Raw genomic sequence first — 17,564 nt, forward strand, 5'->3', positions numbered from 1 at the left:
CTTGTCCGAATAAAGTAACGTCAGCCACAATCTCAGCGTCAACGAACACAATGCATGAAATATTTATGAGTTTTGAGAATGCAGTGACAACAGACAGTAACTTGTCAGCATGCTATTCTCGGTTCAGACGTCTTAGAAGTTTGTATGTGGCTCCTCCGGTTCCTCAGATCTGCAGAGGAGAAGTTAAATGAAACTTCATGAAAGCTGCAACAATAGCACATGTTAGAGTTTGCCTGCCTTCGATCTCTCAGCCCGCTAATCGTTTCCACTGGGTCCGGCAGGGCAACAACAAAGACTCCCTGAATTTGTATGCCAATCTGTTATTTCTTTTGATTGCCTCCTTAACTAAATTTACTAGTTTTTTATGCGAGCGCTGCTTTCATCTCCCTCAAAAGGGACACTTAACAGCTGACTTGCTTGTGACCCACGACAGGCTTTGAAAGCAGAAGCACAGCACAGATTGCACAGTCAAATGTTCTGTAGTGGCAACTGTTTCTGTTTTTTTCCCCTCAAATTGTTGGTTATTAGGCTTTTAGAATATATATGCAGGAAGAAGCTACTGTATGTTATTTATTCAGCTTAATACACATTCTGTCTTAAAGAATGTCAATGCTTACATGCCCATATGTACATTTACAGAGAAACCAGATGGTGTTATCATTCCTTCTTCCCATGATGCGATCCCTTTTCTGATGCAATTTTAATACAAAACAGTCGGGGTAAAGTCCAAAGCGCTGTGCGAAGATGCATTCCACAACTCAGCGACTTCAACAAGACTTCTCACAGTTTTTTTTTTGTATAAAATTCTCTTTTTATGTTTCCCCAGACAGTTTTTTTTTTTTTTTTTTGCTGAGCTGCTGCAAAAGTGATGGTTACAAAAAGGGATTTCGTTTTGCCAAGAGACTGTAACTTTGCTTTTACTCTTTATTTACAGACACGTCATAGATTATTTTCATGATAGTTTGGGCTAGAAATGCCATCAATTTGCATATGAGTTGTATGATGCATGTTTGAAGGCATCATACATCAAAAAGCTTTTTTACGTGAGTTGAAATTGAGTTGCGCACATATCTGAATAAATAGAGGGGAGTGTGAGTGTTCCAAGAATACAAGATCCATGTTGACAGGACATTCTGAATCTTACGGTCAAAAAATATATTGATCAGTATGTGGTTTTCGGGACATAAGCTGATGTGAGTTAGTTTCCCTGTGGACTAAAACTTGAGCAACACATCCCCACACCTGAATGACTGAATAGGTTGACTCCCAGTGCCAGTGGCTCCCAAAACGACATATATAACTGCTCCTGAAACAGTGAGGCCGTTGCAGTATACGTCGGCCATATATTTTCATTCCTTATTTCTTGCTACTCACAAACTACTTTAATCTGCTCACCTGTTCTGTCGGTTCTCTCAGACTTATGAAAAAAAAGAAAAAGGAAATGTTAAAAAGGGTCGCCAAATATACTTTGACGGCTGTTAAAAACCTGAGCAGCCCCCCCAAGTCTATGTATAGGAAGAGAGAGAAAATAAATTATGTTTTATCTACTGGTACGTACTTTTTGTGACATCTATTGATAGCCTACAAAAATAAAAACAAAACAACAAATATAAAAATCACCAAATTAAGAAACAAATACCTGCTCCATGAACGGATATCCAAATAGTTGTATATTCTGGTCCAGCCCTAGAGGTCGGGCTGAACTTGAGCCATGTTAACTCTATATTTGCTTGTATTTTGGCAAAGTGGCACCATTAAACATGTTTTTATACTTAAAATTTTAAAAAATATATAAACTATTATATTTATATATATATATATATATATATATATATATATATTTTTTTTTATATATATATATATATATATATATATATTTTTATATATATATATATATATATATATATTTTTATATATATATTTTTATATATATATATATATATATATATATATATATATATATATACATATATATATATATATATATATATATTTATATATATATATACATACACACACACACACTATATCATATACAGTATACCCATGGATGTGCAACTATCGCTGCAGTGCTTTGATACCAAAGAAAACATATGATTCGCAGGCATCTTCTTTGAAAGATTCCTTAAAGGATTTATGGACGTTAATTGACGATGGACCTTGGAGACACTGATTTCCCCTGAGAGTGTTCAGATGACTGACTCATGAGTGTGATAATTTTGTGGATCTCTTCATGGCCAGTATGAAGAGGAGGAATGTATTACTGTGAAAACGAAAACATGAAATGTCCTTTTAAAAGCACTCGTATCAACTCGCAGTTAGACATATAAAAGGGCTTTTTAAAAGGGTCTTTTTTTGAAAGAGTATTTTTCCAGGAAATCCAAAAAACCTGCCTTGCTCACAAAAAAGACTGTCTCTAAGGCTGCACTGGCTGAGATGGTAGCACCGCTTGTAGAGAACATTTTAATTTCCTATTGGTGGGTATTAGGCAGTGAACTGAGGAGAGCTGTGTGCTGAAGCTTATCATGTTTGAAGAGAGGCAGGTACACTGATCTGTGTTAATAACGCCGCTCAGCCAGCCAGCGGTTATGGCCTGCCAGCATATTACCAGTGACATCACAGATCAGACTGCATTTGGCTCCGCTCGGCCTGCTCTCATTAGAACAGACATCCTTCAGGAGACCCTGCTGGTCATATACACACTGCCCTTTAAAGTACGGTCAAAGAGCATCTGTAAAAGCCTTGCAGACAATGCTTTAAAGCCGTTATCAGATAACAGTCGGTAAAACTAAATAGTATAAAATAGAGACATGCTGTAGATCAGGGTTCCATTTTCATATTTTTAAAGTTTTAAAAGGTTTCAGCAACTCCAGAAAAAAGAGTCATACTTGTGAACAATCAAAGGAAAGATAAAATAATCCATTGGATGTGTTTCAGATTTTACGCCAGCCACACATTTCAGAGAGATGACTCTCATTGGACACTTCCATTGAACATTCACTGATTTTGTTGTGTTCCTTTGGTGGCCTGTTTGTACTTCAGTCATGGGATCTCTGCCTCTCAATGGTAATCTTAATTTAATCAGGATTTGCAGAAAATACTCTAATTTATAGGCGCCCGAGAGTCTCTCGCAGCTTCTTGGAGCGTGAACAGAGCCGGGAGCGTTAAATATTTCAATAAACAAGAAGATTTTTAAATATTTCATGTGCGGAACGATTGATAGGAACTGAAACTACTTTATGAAACATTAAAGGCCCTGTGTCCATCTGAACTATACAGATTCACTGGCTTTCTCGGAGCACTGCTTGTGCCATGGCCTCTTTAGCTGCATTTAAACCAGAACGCTGGAGAAATACATGCAATGCTGTCATGATTGTTGGTGCATTCATACATCATGGGAGGAGGCTTAATTGCTTAATAGGAATCTGTTCTCTCTCCAGGGCATTCTCCTCCCTTATCTCACCCTGACACTCCCACGCCACTCCTTCCTCACCCAACACTTCTGTCTCTCTCTTTTCTCTCTCTCTCTCTCTCTCTTGCTGGTGTGAATGCAGAGGAAAACACTGCGTAGGATTTCAAAGTGTGGAAAAAAAAACACATTCAAGAAGAGTGTGGGATGTGGCCAAGTGAGAAACTAATGTCTCTGCAGGGTTCAGGAGTAGTACGAGAAGGGGGTTTATCTCTCGGTTGTGCCACATCTATGCCTTTCTGCAGAGAGGCAGCCCTGCAAAGTTTGGCTGGATGAATACATTGCAGTGCTGATTCACTCAGATAAAACACTGTACACTAAACCAGTGTACAAATCCCAAACTTAATTACTTTGTGCAGAAATGGAAATGAACTCAATTATGAAGATATTGCCACATATTTGCCCTACAGTCTTTTTTTTTTTTTCTATCTAATTCAATTCATCTCTTTGTCCTTTGCCAGTATTTCCCAACTTTAGTTTCATACTGACAGTAATATGGAGCAATAGGAAAATATGTAGTAATAAAAACAAATATAAAACTGTTTTTTAAAGTTTAATGTGCGGCAGGATTTTACAGCGTATAAAAAAAAATCGATAAAGTTGTTCTTATAAATAAACATAAGTAAAAGAAGTAAGAAAACAAATTAAATTAAGAAAAAAGAAATAAAGTCAAGCGTAGTCCTTCGGGCTTGTTTTATTCACTGGTGGATGTACATACTGTAAAGCATAACTCCAGACAGAGTGACTCAGAACTCCAGTTATTAAGTTTTTCACATCCATAAAGTTGGGGGCCTTGCAGGAGAAAGATTAAAGGAGACCTATTGTATTTTTTTTCCTTTCCCTTTAATATGTGGGTTAGTCCAGGCCAACGGGAGCTCCTCTCTCCCACAGAAAACACTGCTCCTGAAGTGTCTTTTAAACGCCTCGTCAGCAGTGCTGTATTTAATTTCCGTGACTCCATGACATCAGACTACATCATCATCTCACACATAATATACACGCATACGAGCTGAAGACAGGACAGCGTCAACCGGAGCAACGGTGAGCGGTGCCGGTTCAAGCGTGCGTGAGCCGACCAATCAGAACAAACTGGGTATTCAGGAGGGGGGCCTTAAAGAGACAGGAGCTAAAACAGCGTTTCAGACAGAGGCCCTGCTGTGCTGGGCAGTATGAGAAAACTGATGTGTTTTTTGAGTATTAAAGCATGTAAACCTGTTCGAGTAGTACCCCAAAATGAAATTATAAACATGAAAATAAGCATGATATTTCTCCTTTTAAACAAAAATGCTTACAATTGAAGAAGCATAACCCAGGATATCCTGATCTGTGGTCCAAAATATCTTCCGTTTTACCCTCCCTGCCTCGTAAACATCCACTTCTATCAAACTTCATGCCTCTAGTTTGTAACACAGGCCATCTGTTATAAATTTGTACTCTCCAAAGTAGCAAATCGGACAGCTGCTTTGAACACAGATCTACCTGTTTTCATAGAAACGCACAATTGATACTCTTGAAATGACAACAGACAAAAGATTGATGCATTAACTACTTTATTGTCACACGAATGTCAAGTATCATGTCAAAATTTAAGACACACTGCCGTAATCTTCTATCCGATGTAGTTCCAGCACTTGTAGAGCCTGTTGACCCTTAAGATGTCAATTTTGGACATACCTTCCCTATTCCCAATGGGAATGGAGGGGTCAGGGTAGGGGATGATGGTTTCTGATCTTAGCTTTCCAAAGGCAGTTCTGCAGATTTTGAACAATGGGAATGAAAAAAAGAATAATTCAGAAATTAGAATACAGTTGATTCCACATGGGCTTATTTCAAGACTGTTTTGTCCTTTCTTACCTTCCATAGTGCATGATAGAGGAGTAGTCATACGGAGTGTTGAGATTATTTGTGTCCTTCTTTTCGAAGTTGTTGAGAAAATCTGGTGGCAAAAAAAAGTCAATCAGCATGAGACTATATCAGTTTGAATCAATCGATCATAATCGGCGCTGTGAGACTCTTACATTGATTGATGTTGTCCCAGTTGATTTTGATATACTGGTCACGGTCGCTCCTGGTGTGTTCGTGGTAGAAACCCAGCGCGTGCAGCGTTTCATGCTGGATGATGCCGTGACTTACGCAGCCATACCTCTGCAGTGACAGCACCTGCTTGTCTCCGGTACGACCTAGTAAAGAGGCGCAGCTAATAGTGTAGATGATAGTGAAAGAGAGACAGAGACCATTAATTTGCAACATGAAACTTGACAATTCATTTATAAATTAATGTAATTTACTTTTTTTCAGCCACCTTGTGTGGAAATGCTTTAATAATTAGCTTTATGATGATGTTTGGGGATGGGTTTTAATTGCTGTTAGCGTTGCTAGGAGCTGACCTAACTACAGATGCATTATTTGTACAAACAGGAAAAAACAGCTGTTGTGGATCTAAACCTGCAGTTTACCTCCTCTTTCGCTTGCTTTTAAAGCTCTCGTTTTGAGCTGATGCTCAACTCGGATTGTTTGCTGTTTCACGGCAGAGAGGTTACAGAGAGGACTTACAAATGCTTGGGTAGCATTTTGACCGACTAAAGGGGAGAGGGCTGGATTAAAAAAACACTTTGTGCAGTAGTTAAAAGCTTAATGCAGGTTGGAGCATTAACCTGTGTGGACGGATAATGAAAACCTTGGGCCTCCAACCTTCCTCTATAGGAGCAAAACCTCCAGACTGAAAGGGATGCAAAATGAGTATAAACAACACGGCTGTCTATTTGTAGTCATTCACTTCTTTGTTATGTGTCTTTGTGGTTGTTTTGCATCCCTTTGTAGTTTTTTGGCTGTTTGAAGTTGTTTTGTAACGTAGTCGTTTTGCACCTCTTTGTAGCTGTTTTGTGTCTCTTCGTGGTCAATTTTGCATCCCCTTTGTTGTCGTTTCACATCTCTTTGTAGTCGTTTTGTTTTCTGTCTGCACTGACACTCCTCTGCACAGATGTGCTATATTTAAACTAGACCGCTATACACAAAATATAAAAAGAAATTACCACAGAAAGCCTGAGAAGCAGAGCCGTTCTGCCGGCAAACTGATTCAAACAGCTTCACTAATGTTACTTTATATTTGACTAATATGTTACTGTAGCCTCAGTATGCTGTGCAGCTGAAGAGGAAAAATCATTAAAACCATATAAATATTCAAACATGAACTACATATAAACTGAGATCTGTGACTCCTCAACATGAATTTGTCACTTCAAACAGAGGCTTTGGCCCAGGGGCCCCTTGATGCCTGGCTCCAAGGCCTGTGTCTTGTCCAGTAATCCACCCATGCCTGCGTGTAGCATCAAATGTCTGTCTGCATTACAACAGCTCAAAACGTTGTATTGAGAGAGCTGTCTTTCACAGGAGGGCATCCTGACTTAGGCTATGAGTAAATTAAGTTGCCTAAAGTGGAAACTCTGTATGTTGTCCAGTGTGCAAAACCTGATTCACCTGGCTCCTAGATGGATATGTTAAGGTGAAATAAAGTGATTTTACTGTTAATGTTTTTCTTAACAGATGAATTATCTTGATTGCTTTTAATTACACTACTTATACTTCTTCAGTTTTTCCTGTGCTTTAGTTATCAACTCACCCATATCTTGGTTCAATGCTCAAGTACGCCCTCTGAGCTGCACGAGGAACGAAGCGGATGCAGGTTTTAGTTTCAAAGTCCTTCAAGGCCCGTAAAATCGTAGTCTTCTCACTGTTGTCTGAGATTGTGGAGAAAGTACTTCATCAGTCAGATGGTCCAGTCAGTAGGTGAAAGAGACATGTTAATATGCAGTATCCAGTTCCAGTAATGTAGTACCTTAAAAGGTCAAACCTACCGTATTTTTTGCTTAAAAGGAAAGGGATTTCCACATTCCCGTTGGAAGACTTCGGCCACAGGCAGCTGTATCTTTTGCTTACGCACTTCATAGCATTCCTGGTTTTTGGAATCATCACGTCTCCTTCCATCAGATAATCACTAGATCCTATTAGGAAGATCAGAAAAGAAAAAAAATGCACTTTGATCTGTCAGAAGTTCAAGCCATTGCTGTGTGTGTCAAAAATGTGTTATATATATTATAAATGGTTTCTATTATATAGAGTAGTTGCACTAATTCTGTGAGAAACTAATGTTTGGCTGTCCTTGTAATATCTTTTCTGAAAACTCACCATTATTCATCCTCAGAATAGTCTCGGTAACGTCCTCCATGTCAGGCTTCTCCACTGAGATCTCTAATCAATGGAAGCAAAGCAGAAGTTACACAACTGTGTTTTCACACAGACAGACAGCGTTATATCTGTTCGATCTGGTCTGTTAGACACGGCTGCAAAGAGATGCACTTAGATTTGGTCACTTACCATTATCAGTGCCATGATCCTGTGGAAAAAATGGAAAAAACATAAAGCATTTTACTCAATTTTACAGTAGTTTAACTCGGCCTAATGCAATGCAATGCTCTGGACCAAAATAGACAGCGATTATCTGGGACATAACATTTCATTCATTTCATACATACACTGCATACAGGCTGTTCTAGTACAGTATATGTGAAGGGTTATCTCTTACATGAGCGTTACAGAGGCCCAGGAGCAGCACCAGAAGAAGAGAAACTGTTGTTCTCAGGTCCATTTTTGTCTGAAGGTGCTGACAGTTGAGTTGATGCTTCGAAGACTTCACTGGTCTCACCGAGGACTGATGCTGAAGTCCAGTCAGGGCTGAGTTTTTATTCAGTGCTGTCAGGGTGTGTGTTTATACAGAGATTAGCAGTAGGTGTTCAATGGGCTCTGTCTTAGACACACAGCTGATGGGAGTGCCCTCCCCACCCTGGCCCACTGTCGCTACACAAGGATAATCTTATTCTGGCGGATTACAGTGAAAACGGGCTGCTGTCGGCTCGCTTAGCATCAGATTTCAGATGGCCTTCTTAACCAGCGGGGGTTCGCTCGTGAGATCTGGGCCCGTCCCAAAGTTTTATTCCAAAAATAACAGATACACAATCTGAAACAAACAGCACCAGGGCTGTATTATAGATTTGCAGGCATTGACATGAATTGAGCTTTAAATCCTCCTTTCCTTTAAAAATGGCAATTTAAAAACACTATTTCAGTACTAAAGAATAAATGTGGTGTTTTTAAATTAGAGCTGAAGCAGTTAATGGATTAGTTGATTGACTATTTAGAAAATTGTTTAGTCGTTTCAGTCATTTTTAAGAAAAAATGACAAATATTTGCTGGTGTCAACTTCTCAAATGTGAGTATTTGCTGTTTTTTTTGGTCATATGTAGATGAATATTGTTGTGTTTTTGATTGATGGTTAAACAAAACAAGAAATTTAAGGATAAAATAAAAATAATATTTAATAAAAGAAAAAAACATAATTAGCATAGTATGGATAATATAGATAAAGATGGATAGAGAAAGAAAGAGACTTGAACAGAGTAAAGTAAACCTCTGGATTAACATCCTCCATCGTTGTATTAATATTGTGAATACATCATTATTTGTTGGCTCTGTAATTTCTTTTTTCCCCCTAACATCTTGGTCAAACCATATTTTTATATCAGCATCTCTTAAATTGATTACATGAGTTTTCAAAAAGTGTTTTTAAAAAATCAAGTTTCTTATTAGATTCCTGTTAATTCCTGAGGGGAGCTGCTCCGCCGCTTTGAACATCTCTTTGGTTTGGAGCTGCTGTGCTGTTACTCCCCACACTGCTGTGTTTTTTGTTCCAGCCAGAAAATTTGTGTTTTATTATGCCAAAAAAACGACTTACGGAACCACTGGTATCAGAACAAACTTGCTTTTTGATCCAAATTTTGGCACCAAAGAGCTTCATTACAAACAACTGCAGCACTAAAGATACTATCAGGGCTAAACAGCCACTGTGGCCTTTACAGCCCTTTAGAGCTTTTTAGTTTACACTGCAGCAACCCGCTGCATTATTGTGCGGCTCCATTTAAAATGTGTTGTTTAATAATGACTCAATTAGTGACTGGCAGTAAAGTCGTGGATTTATTATTGAATCACCGCCGCTGCTGCCGCATCTGTGGTGATCTTCGCTGGAGAGGCCGGGCCTTGGCCCCCAGACTGTGATTAACGGAAAAAAACAGGCATCTAAAATCTCAAAATCCAGAAATGGGTTGTTTAGAGAGATGAGTATTCAGATTTATTGGACGCCTCGCTTATAAATCATCAGCTTCCAGTGGATTGTTTACAAGAGAAGAGGGATGCTGTCTGGCTTCATAGCGCCATAAACAGTTTTAGGATCTGATTCCGCATGTCAAGGCCGGCAGCTTCAAACGGAGATTCCATCACGGCAACCTTTATACGATGTGGTCCTGCGCTGTACATCACAATAATGTGGCATTTATTATCAGGGAACAAAAATTGCACTAGTGTGTGTGTGTGTGTGTGTGTGTGTTTGTGTCCTAAAGAGAGATAGACTGCAGGTGCTGTATGTGTGAACTCCCTTTACTGCAGCCCAGTAAAACCCTATAGATTTGTACAGTTTTACAATGTTTGCATCATGCAGTCTACGCATGCAATGTCTATATGTGCCTGTGTGTATGTGTGTGTGTTCTGTATGTCCTGCATGTGCTTGTCCAATTCGGGTGATCCGCGTGGGTGCACAGGTAATCCAATTTGTGTTTTAGAGGCACAGGCGCAGCACGAGTAATGCTCAATGATGTATGACCCATCCATTCGGTTGAGCTTTATTCCTAATGCCTCCCTAACTGCAGGGGGAAGTAGATCTTTTTCAATTGGATGTCAGTCTAGTGCTCCCAACAAAGATTTTTCATTTCACCTCAAACATCTGCACTTTGTGAAGCAGAGGAGAAGCTTCAGGAAACCATAACCTGTCAGAGTAAAACTATAGTATATTGTATACAGTGCAGTCTGAAGTATAGCTTGTCCTCCTTTACTCTTCTTTTTCATGGGTTCAATTGACTTTAACATAAACTGTGATCTTGCATACATTTCAAAATTGACAAGGAACAACCTTTGATTGTTCTTTTTATCTGTAATTCAACACATTTCTGGGGTAGCACAAATGCAAACATTGCCTGGTTCAACGATCTTAAAAATCTGTAAAGTCTGTGAAGATTTGCTGCCTGTCCTTGAGACTTAAGGTTTTGGACTATTGGTTGGAAAATAGAAGCAATTTGAAGATGTCATTGGGCTCCGCGAAATAGTGATGAGCATTTTTCAAAATGCTGAAAATCAAGGGATGTTTGACTCCCTGTAACAACACCAGTAGTTTTTGAGGAATAACTCATATTAGAGTTGAATTAACCTAACAAGAGTTGAAATAACTCCTCTGTAACTTCTGATTGTGCTGTGTAGTGTTATATTAGAGCTCTAACTATGACTTTATGGAGTGATTCATCATTTCATTCGTCATTGGAGTCAACATTCTCTGGTTCCAGCCTCTCCAGCGTGAGCCTTTGCTGTTTTTCTTTGTCTCATATGGAAGTAAACTGATTAGAGCTGAAACAATTAGTTGATTAGTCAATCACCAGGACATCAGGCGGCAGCGGTCTTAATATTTGATCAATACTTTTCAAGCAAGATAAACACTTTCTGATTCCAGCTTCTCCAATGTGTAAAAAACAGAACATATTTAGCTTGAAGACATCACATTAAACTAAATGATTTATCAAAAGTTACTCTGCATATTGCCAAAATAATCATTAGTTTTTACTATTATTACTTGATTTATTGTGTCTTAAAAAAAGTATTCAGAGGAAGTGGAGCTGATGGGAAGTTTTGGCACGTTGTTCCTGAACACCAAACAACAGCGATGGCATCTTCTGTTTATCCCTCCACTGTGCTGGATCCCTGTCTTTTTCTCTGACACTATGTGGGCAGCCAAGGACAACAGTCAATGAGCAATATCAATTTACGTAATGGACTATTAAACAATGTGCTTAACATTTGGAATGGCTGCACTGGTGTTCAGTGGGAGTGTGTGCCAGGAAGTCGGCTGCCGTGATAACCACCCTGTGACATGAAACGCATTAGCCTGCTCTGCTGCTTCTTACTCACTCACAGCTCCTTCTCCTTTCACAGTCCTACCCCACACACATGCCCTACTCACTCTCCCTTCACTCGCCTTTCGCTCTGCACCCAACTGCATGTCAAAATAACAATTAACTGTTTTGTACACTGCTTTCATATTTCAAGCATCCACTGTGATCTGACTCATTATGTGTTTTTACAAGCGAGTCTTCAAATAAGCCGGATATTTCTCCTGTTGTTTCCCCACAAGCAGACTAATTTCTCATTTAATGTCTGCGGGTGACAAGTTGGTTTTTGCAGCATTAGTAACTCACAGTAATGGATTTATTTGTTTGTTTTTTTCTTCAACAAAATCTTTGAAGACTAAAAGTAGCTCTCTGTCTGTCTCCTTTGTGTGTCTTTTTGCGGAGTCAATCTGAGAATGTAAACATCTTGCTCATACTAATTGACATTCAGACAAACAGGAACAAATACATTGAATATAAACGCCTTCTTAATTGGCGTGAATTACCAGACTTGTAAGAGCTAGGCGAATAGTAAATTAAATCAGGTGTATTATTGCGGAAATGCAATTGATTAAGCCACAATCCAGTCGCTCAGTCCTTACAGGGTATAATTTGCAGTTGATGGATGAGGTGTCAAGAGCTTGGATTTGGTGAAATTATACTATAAAAGGTTTTTGTGCTGAGAGAAATAGTAGTGAAGTAAAAAGAGGATGTAGTGAACAAGAGAACATCTTAACTTGTATTTGTTTTCGTCTGTCAAGGTCTGTAGTTGGTCAAAAGGGTCCAGCCGAACAAACTGTCTTCTGTTTTAAACATCAACTCAATCAGATATTGGGTTATTTAGGGGTATTATTGGGATTTTCAGGGATAAAACACTTTTATTGGTTGCCACTAACCCAATATACCCCCTCCTCAAGGATCCCTCAAAAATGATGTTAAAGGAGGGAAGAGTCTGACTCATCCACTTTGCCCACCCACGCATCCCCAGCCCAGCCCTTCTGGAGTTGATGATGTTAGAGAAATGGTTGCCCATTTCCCCCGCCTCCAGGCTACAGCCTCTGAAACAAACCCATCCTATCTGCATTTCAGTGTAGATGATATAATTAATTTAACTTGTAGGAAACTTTATATTAATCCAGCATTTTAAAAGTTTGTTATGTGGTCGTTATGTCTTTACATCCTTCTTATTGTCTCTTAGAAATCATTTGGTTTGAGACTTTAGTGATCATTTGTCCAATACTTTGCTTTATAATCAGATATCATTAAACCTGAAAAAATACCCATCAGGGTTGTTTGGTACTATTAGCAGATGTTGCTAACCAACAACAACCCTGAAAAAGTTTGGTGTAAAACATAAATAAAACAGAATGTGATACTTTGCAAATCCTTTTTGACATTTACTCAATTTAAAACCGTACAAAGACAATATATTTAATGTTTTACTGCATCAACTTCATTGATTTATGTAAATATATGCTCTGAATTTGATGCCAGCTACACGTTTTAAACAAATTGAGACTGGGGCAACTAAAGACTGTAATGCTCCAAAAACCCCTGTTGGGAATATTCCACAGGTAAACAGGTAATTGGTAACAGCTGATAGACTTATGGTTGTAACTGAAGGGGGGGGAAAGGATTTATTTACGTTTCGTGTTGAGACTTTTTGTAATTGGGGTTTTAAGATGGTGAGCATGTTAAAGATGATACTTAACATCGACATAGTCCTTGCAAGCATATAAGAATTATACTGTTAGCATTTACTTAAAAGTACCACTCTGCATAAGTGCAGCCTCCTGCTGGCATGGCTGTTGACTCTCTTGATCTTAGAGTAAACTGTGTTGTGAAGAATTTGGGATTGTAAATAACATGACATAAGTCCTCTGTTTGCAGGTACAAAGCTGTAAGCCTGTGCTGGGTAAACAGTGATTGTAGGTGGTGTTTTGCTGTTTGTATGGCTTAGTCACACCCAAGCTAATGGGTGGTGCATGTGATCACTGTTAGCACACACCTCTTTGTGTCAGATTACATAGTGCAGAGGTCTTATCAGCAATGTAAGGTTTATTAAGATGTTTTTAACTTCTGGTCTGGTTAGTTTTTGACAGTTTTGGCACGTTTTGATGTGAGTAGTGGAGGATAAATTCATGTTTATATGGATTAATGAATAAATTACCGTATATGACAAAATATGTGATGACAAAACACCACATCACTTTTCATCTCAGAACTCATACACGTCAGTTGTTTCAAAAAAATAATCCCACATTGTAGACTGTTTATTTTGTTTAACACATAACTTTTCTCTGTCTTCTGTCTCTTAAGCTTCCTCCCCTTCTGCTTCTTTTGCCTCCTTCCTTAAACGCCCCAGTCAGTGTACATGAGCTTACTTACTTAGTTTTTTCACCCAAATGTAGAAAATCCCCTAATGAGGCTTTAGACGCTGCTATTTTTCATCTTCATCATTTTGCTGAGCTGTATTTAACATCACATTGAATAAGCACCCTTCAGTTAACAAGACTCAGTGGAAAAATTCAAATTCATTAAATCTCAAAAACCCTTAGACCCATATTAATTTGCACAAGACTGTAACAGTTTGTGTTTTGTGATACTACAGTACGTGCCTAGTCAACTGGGTTTGATTTTTTCGGTGGAGTGCTGCAGTGTGGCTAACATGAACTAAATAGGCATTTCCTGGGTCTGTGCTGCTGATATTGGGAGACCTGTAGCCCTCATTTCCAAGAGCACAGCTCAGTGAGAGATCTCTAAAACCCATTTCCTGCCTGGCTTAGAATAATGAGGTGTTAGAGCCTGCTGGCAGGGCTTAGCTGCGCACCTCCCCAATGGAAAAGTTATGGATGGTATACAGTCACACACACACACACACACACACTCACACACACTCACACACACACGCAAAGACATGGACATATGCCCCCTGGAGGTGTTATGGATAGCTGCATATTGCAAAGCTAGCCAGCAGGCAGTTTCGTCAGCCAGCCCGCGCTGTGGGCATTGATAGGACAATCAGTTCACTCTGGAGTCGCTACAGCCAATCATAAGACAGTTTCTTGGCGGGAAGCACCCAATCTTCAGAGGGTTGCCAGATACTCTATCCTCAGTGAGCTGTTGCTGGCCTTCTGCTAGCCAACCATAAAGAAAGCTGCCGCCTTGCGTCAGCCAATCGTGTGAGTGTTGGCCAGAGTTAGGCCTATCGACAGAGAACTGCTGCATGGTTACAGCCAATCTGGGCTTTATCCTTCCCTACAGATGTCCGATTAGTGTTGTTTAGGGAAATCAAACTGCAACAACAGGCCCCACTATGCCAAAGTGGCACGGTGAATGGAGAGACTGGTAGAATGGGATAGGAAAAAGCCACGAAGGCTTACTTAACTGCTACTCTGGCTGTCGTACTGTGAGTGTTCGACTGTGTACTATTGTTGGTAGTCAAACACCTACAGCTTGACGACCTTTCTTAATAATACCATGAGCTAGCAGACACCGCTTAACTTTATTTTAATGAGAGTGTGAATTTTCCATTATCATGTCCTCGTAAAGGCCTTTAAGTTTATTTCTCTTAAAACCCGTACTGGCTCAGTCGAGCCAAGGATGTGTTCAGTGTTCTCTGTCCATGTTGACTTTAATGGGCCTATAACACATGCCTGCGCCTTGTTGACATGAGCATTAGATCAGAGGATAGTACAGAGGTTTTAGTACTACTCAAGCATTCTGTTTCTGCTGTAAAATGTAGTAGGTAATGTGTAGAGTGTTTGTTTGTGCCTGACCAATTAATTTATCCCCTAGAATTAGAGCAAAAAGTGCTAACAGCTTCTGACATCTCTACCCATTGCAGACAAAAACAAGCAATATTCAGTCAAACAGTACCTCCTCCTCCTCATTGATTTTACAACACGTGTTCGGGCAGATGTAGTTTGTGTAGCTGTGCACCTTTTTTCCTGCACAACATTTGATAATGTTATATTTAACATTGTAAAAAAAAACAGCTCTTGAAATAGGAGGCTGTTTTAGAAGGAGAAGCCTGATAATCTTTCAAATTATACTCACAGAAATAAGTTTTTTTTATCATAATTACATCATATTATGGTGGAAAAGCATAAAGATAAATGCTGCATTTCAAAGAAGACATGTTGAGATGTCATAGCAGCGAAAGCACAGGTGTAATTTATAACAATAAGTGAGCTAAATCTAGACCGTGGTATTGTGAAGGGTGACTCACTTGGAACAGAGCACTAATTAGCATTATTAGTTACACCTGGGCTTCTCCTGCTAAGTCACAATGCCTGCTGTGAAAAAGGTCTATAATTTAATCTCAATATAAAAAGGTCAGACAACTACTCAAAGCAGAGCTTTTATATTCAAGGGTACATGCACAGAGTGCTGGTGTTACAGGTAAAGGAACCCAGGGACATTGAGCCCAAGATGATGTGTTTATTAGCGCCAATATTCAGCATTATTCTGATATCAGTATCAGTGTTTTTTGTGTCTGATTACAGATAAAATAGATTAATTTCAAAATGCAGGGTCTGGTGCAGCATCTTTTCTCTGTCTGTAGTCACTACTCTGTGGTCCCACTCAATGTCCCCCCCATAGCACTATCTGATTGGTTACATTTAATAGCCTATCAACGCTGAATAATCTGAATCTGCAAGTAACTAGTGCTAAAATTATCAAATAAATGCAATGGAGAGGAAGCAGAAAAGCAGAAAAAGGAAATACTCATGTAGAAGACCTCAAAATTGTACTTAAGTACAGTAATTGAGTAAATTGTAGTTAGTTACATTATATCGGTCTCCTTGATAACACATATCGGTCTATCCTTAATATATGCATGTGCTGGAGTAGAATAAGCCTACAGTGTTGTATTAGGTAACTTCTGCCTGTTCAGTTTGGTTGGTTCGATGCTTACATTTGTGTGGGCAGCAGCATGCGTAGCTGTGTTTGTGCAGCGGGCTCTCCCTGCATGGTTAAAATAACAACTGCTGAATGCTTCAGCACCATGGACAGAGACAGTACCATCACAGCAGCGCTCCAAGCCAAACTCCAAAGTGCTTCTCACAGCGTTTTTTCCCTGATATTCTGCTCTGTTAACTTCACACGTTTTTATTTGGAGTAAAAGAACAAGTATCTGCTAACGGGCTTTGAAAGTAATACATCAGATGAAACTGAGCTCGTTTTTGTGTCATTTCCTCAGTGCGGGTTTGCATGACATAAAGCTTGCATGAACATAATGGATGCAGCTGTATGCAGTCAAGGTCCATAACCCCTGCTGTGCAGCGCCGAGATGTGGGAGCAAAGATGAATCTGTCCTCTAAATCTCCCCACCTCATCCTCTCTCTTTCTCCTTCTCAGCGGGGCTTTGGCAGATTTACAATGGCCTAATTTTATAGTAACAAGGTGTGTGTGTGTGCACATGGGTATGTGTTTGTATGACTGTGTGTGTGCATGTCTGTTTTCTATAAATAGCACGATTTCGAGCCACATCTGTGCATGGTTTGTCTTGTGCTCTTGTGGTGTTTCCTTGTCTGTGGAATGATCTGACAAACAAACCCCTCTGCTGTGTTAATGAGCTATCTCTTCTCAAGTACCCAATCTATGACAGTAAGCTTGTGCCACAAAAAAGACCACCTGACATGTCCCTCTTGATCGTAATAATGGCTGTCAGTCTTTTTCTGCTGAGCTGGAAGAAAATGTTGTGTTTTCTGTGATGCTGCGGACTCTGCACCGTCTGAATGTCTGTGTTCTGCAGCCCGGGGTACACACCGTGTGATAGATGATCTGTGCTGATAGTGCGAAGCCGGATCTATACAGAGTCTCATTTACAATAACAGTGTAGGCCGAGGAGTGCATGCAAGTGCATTACAGTGTGTAATCAATACACTCTGACAACCCCTGATGTAATAATATGCATGTGCTGTCGGCAAACCATTTCAAGGCCTTACACACATGGATGACCCCGCGGATGAGTTGCTTCTCAATTATACAGTAGGGAGGGCCGGGTGTGTTGTAAGCTCACAGTTTCTAAAGTGCAAGGCAGGGGGGAA

The 17,564-nt window shown here is 39.6% G+C and overlaps 2 protein-coding genes across 9 annotated transcripts in view; one reads left to right on the forward strand and one right to left on the reverse strand.

Annotated features, from left to right (window-relative positions):
* Nucleotides 1-17,564, forward strand: part of LOC141018075 (MAM domain-containing glycosylphosphatidylinositol anchor protein 2-like) — a 253,791-nt gene that overhangs the window by 110,841 nt on the left and 125,386 nt on the right. The window lies entirely within an intron of this gene.
* Nucleotides 5,079-8,114, reverse strand: LOC141017993 (low choriolytic enzyme-like). Of its 2 annotated transcripts, none has more exons than XM_073492835.1 (8): nucleotides 8,052-8,114; nucleotides 7,844-7,862; nucleotides 7,655-7,708; nucleotides 7,324-7,470; nucleotides 7,089-7,206; nucleotides 5,488-5,666; nucleotides 5,324-5,405; nucleotides 5,079-5,220 (listed from the first exon to the last, which is right to left on the reverse strand). In XM_073492835.1, the coding sequence occupies exons 1-8, from the start codon at nucleotides 8,112-8,114 to the stop codon at nucleotides 5,079-5,081; spliced, it is 804 nt and encodes a 267-aa protein (XP_073348936.1). The 2 variants fall into 2 exon arrangements, with proteins under 2 accessions (XP_073348936.1, XP_073348935.1); XM_073492834.1 differs by having other exon boundaries at nucleotides 7,655-7,717.

The sequence above is a fragment of the Pagrus major genome, chromosome 22 (genome assembly GCF_040436345.1).
Source record: "Pagrus major chromosome 22, Pma_NU_1.0".
Taxonomy (NCBI): domain Eukaryota; kingdom Metazoa; phylum Chordata; class Actinopteri; order Spariformes; family Sparidae; genus Pagrus; species Pagrus major.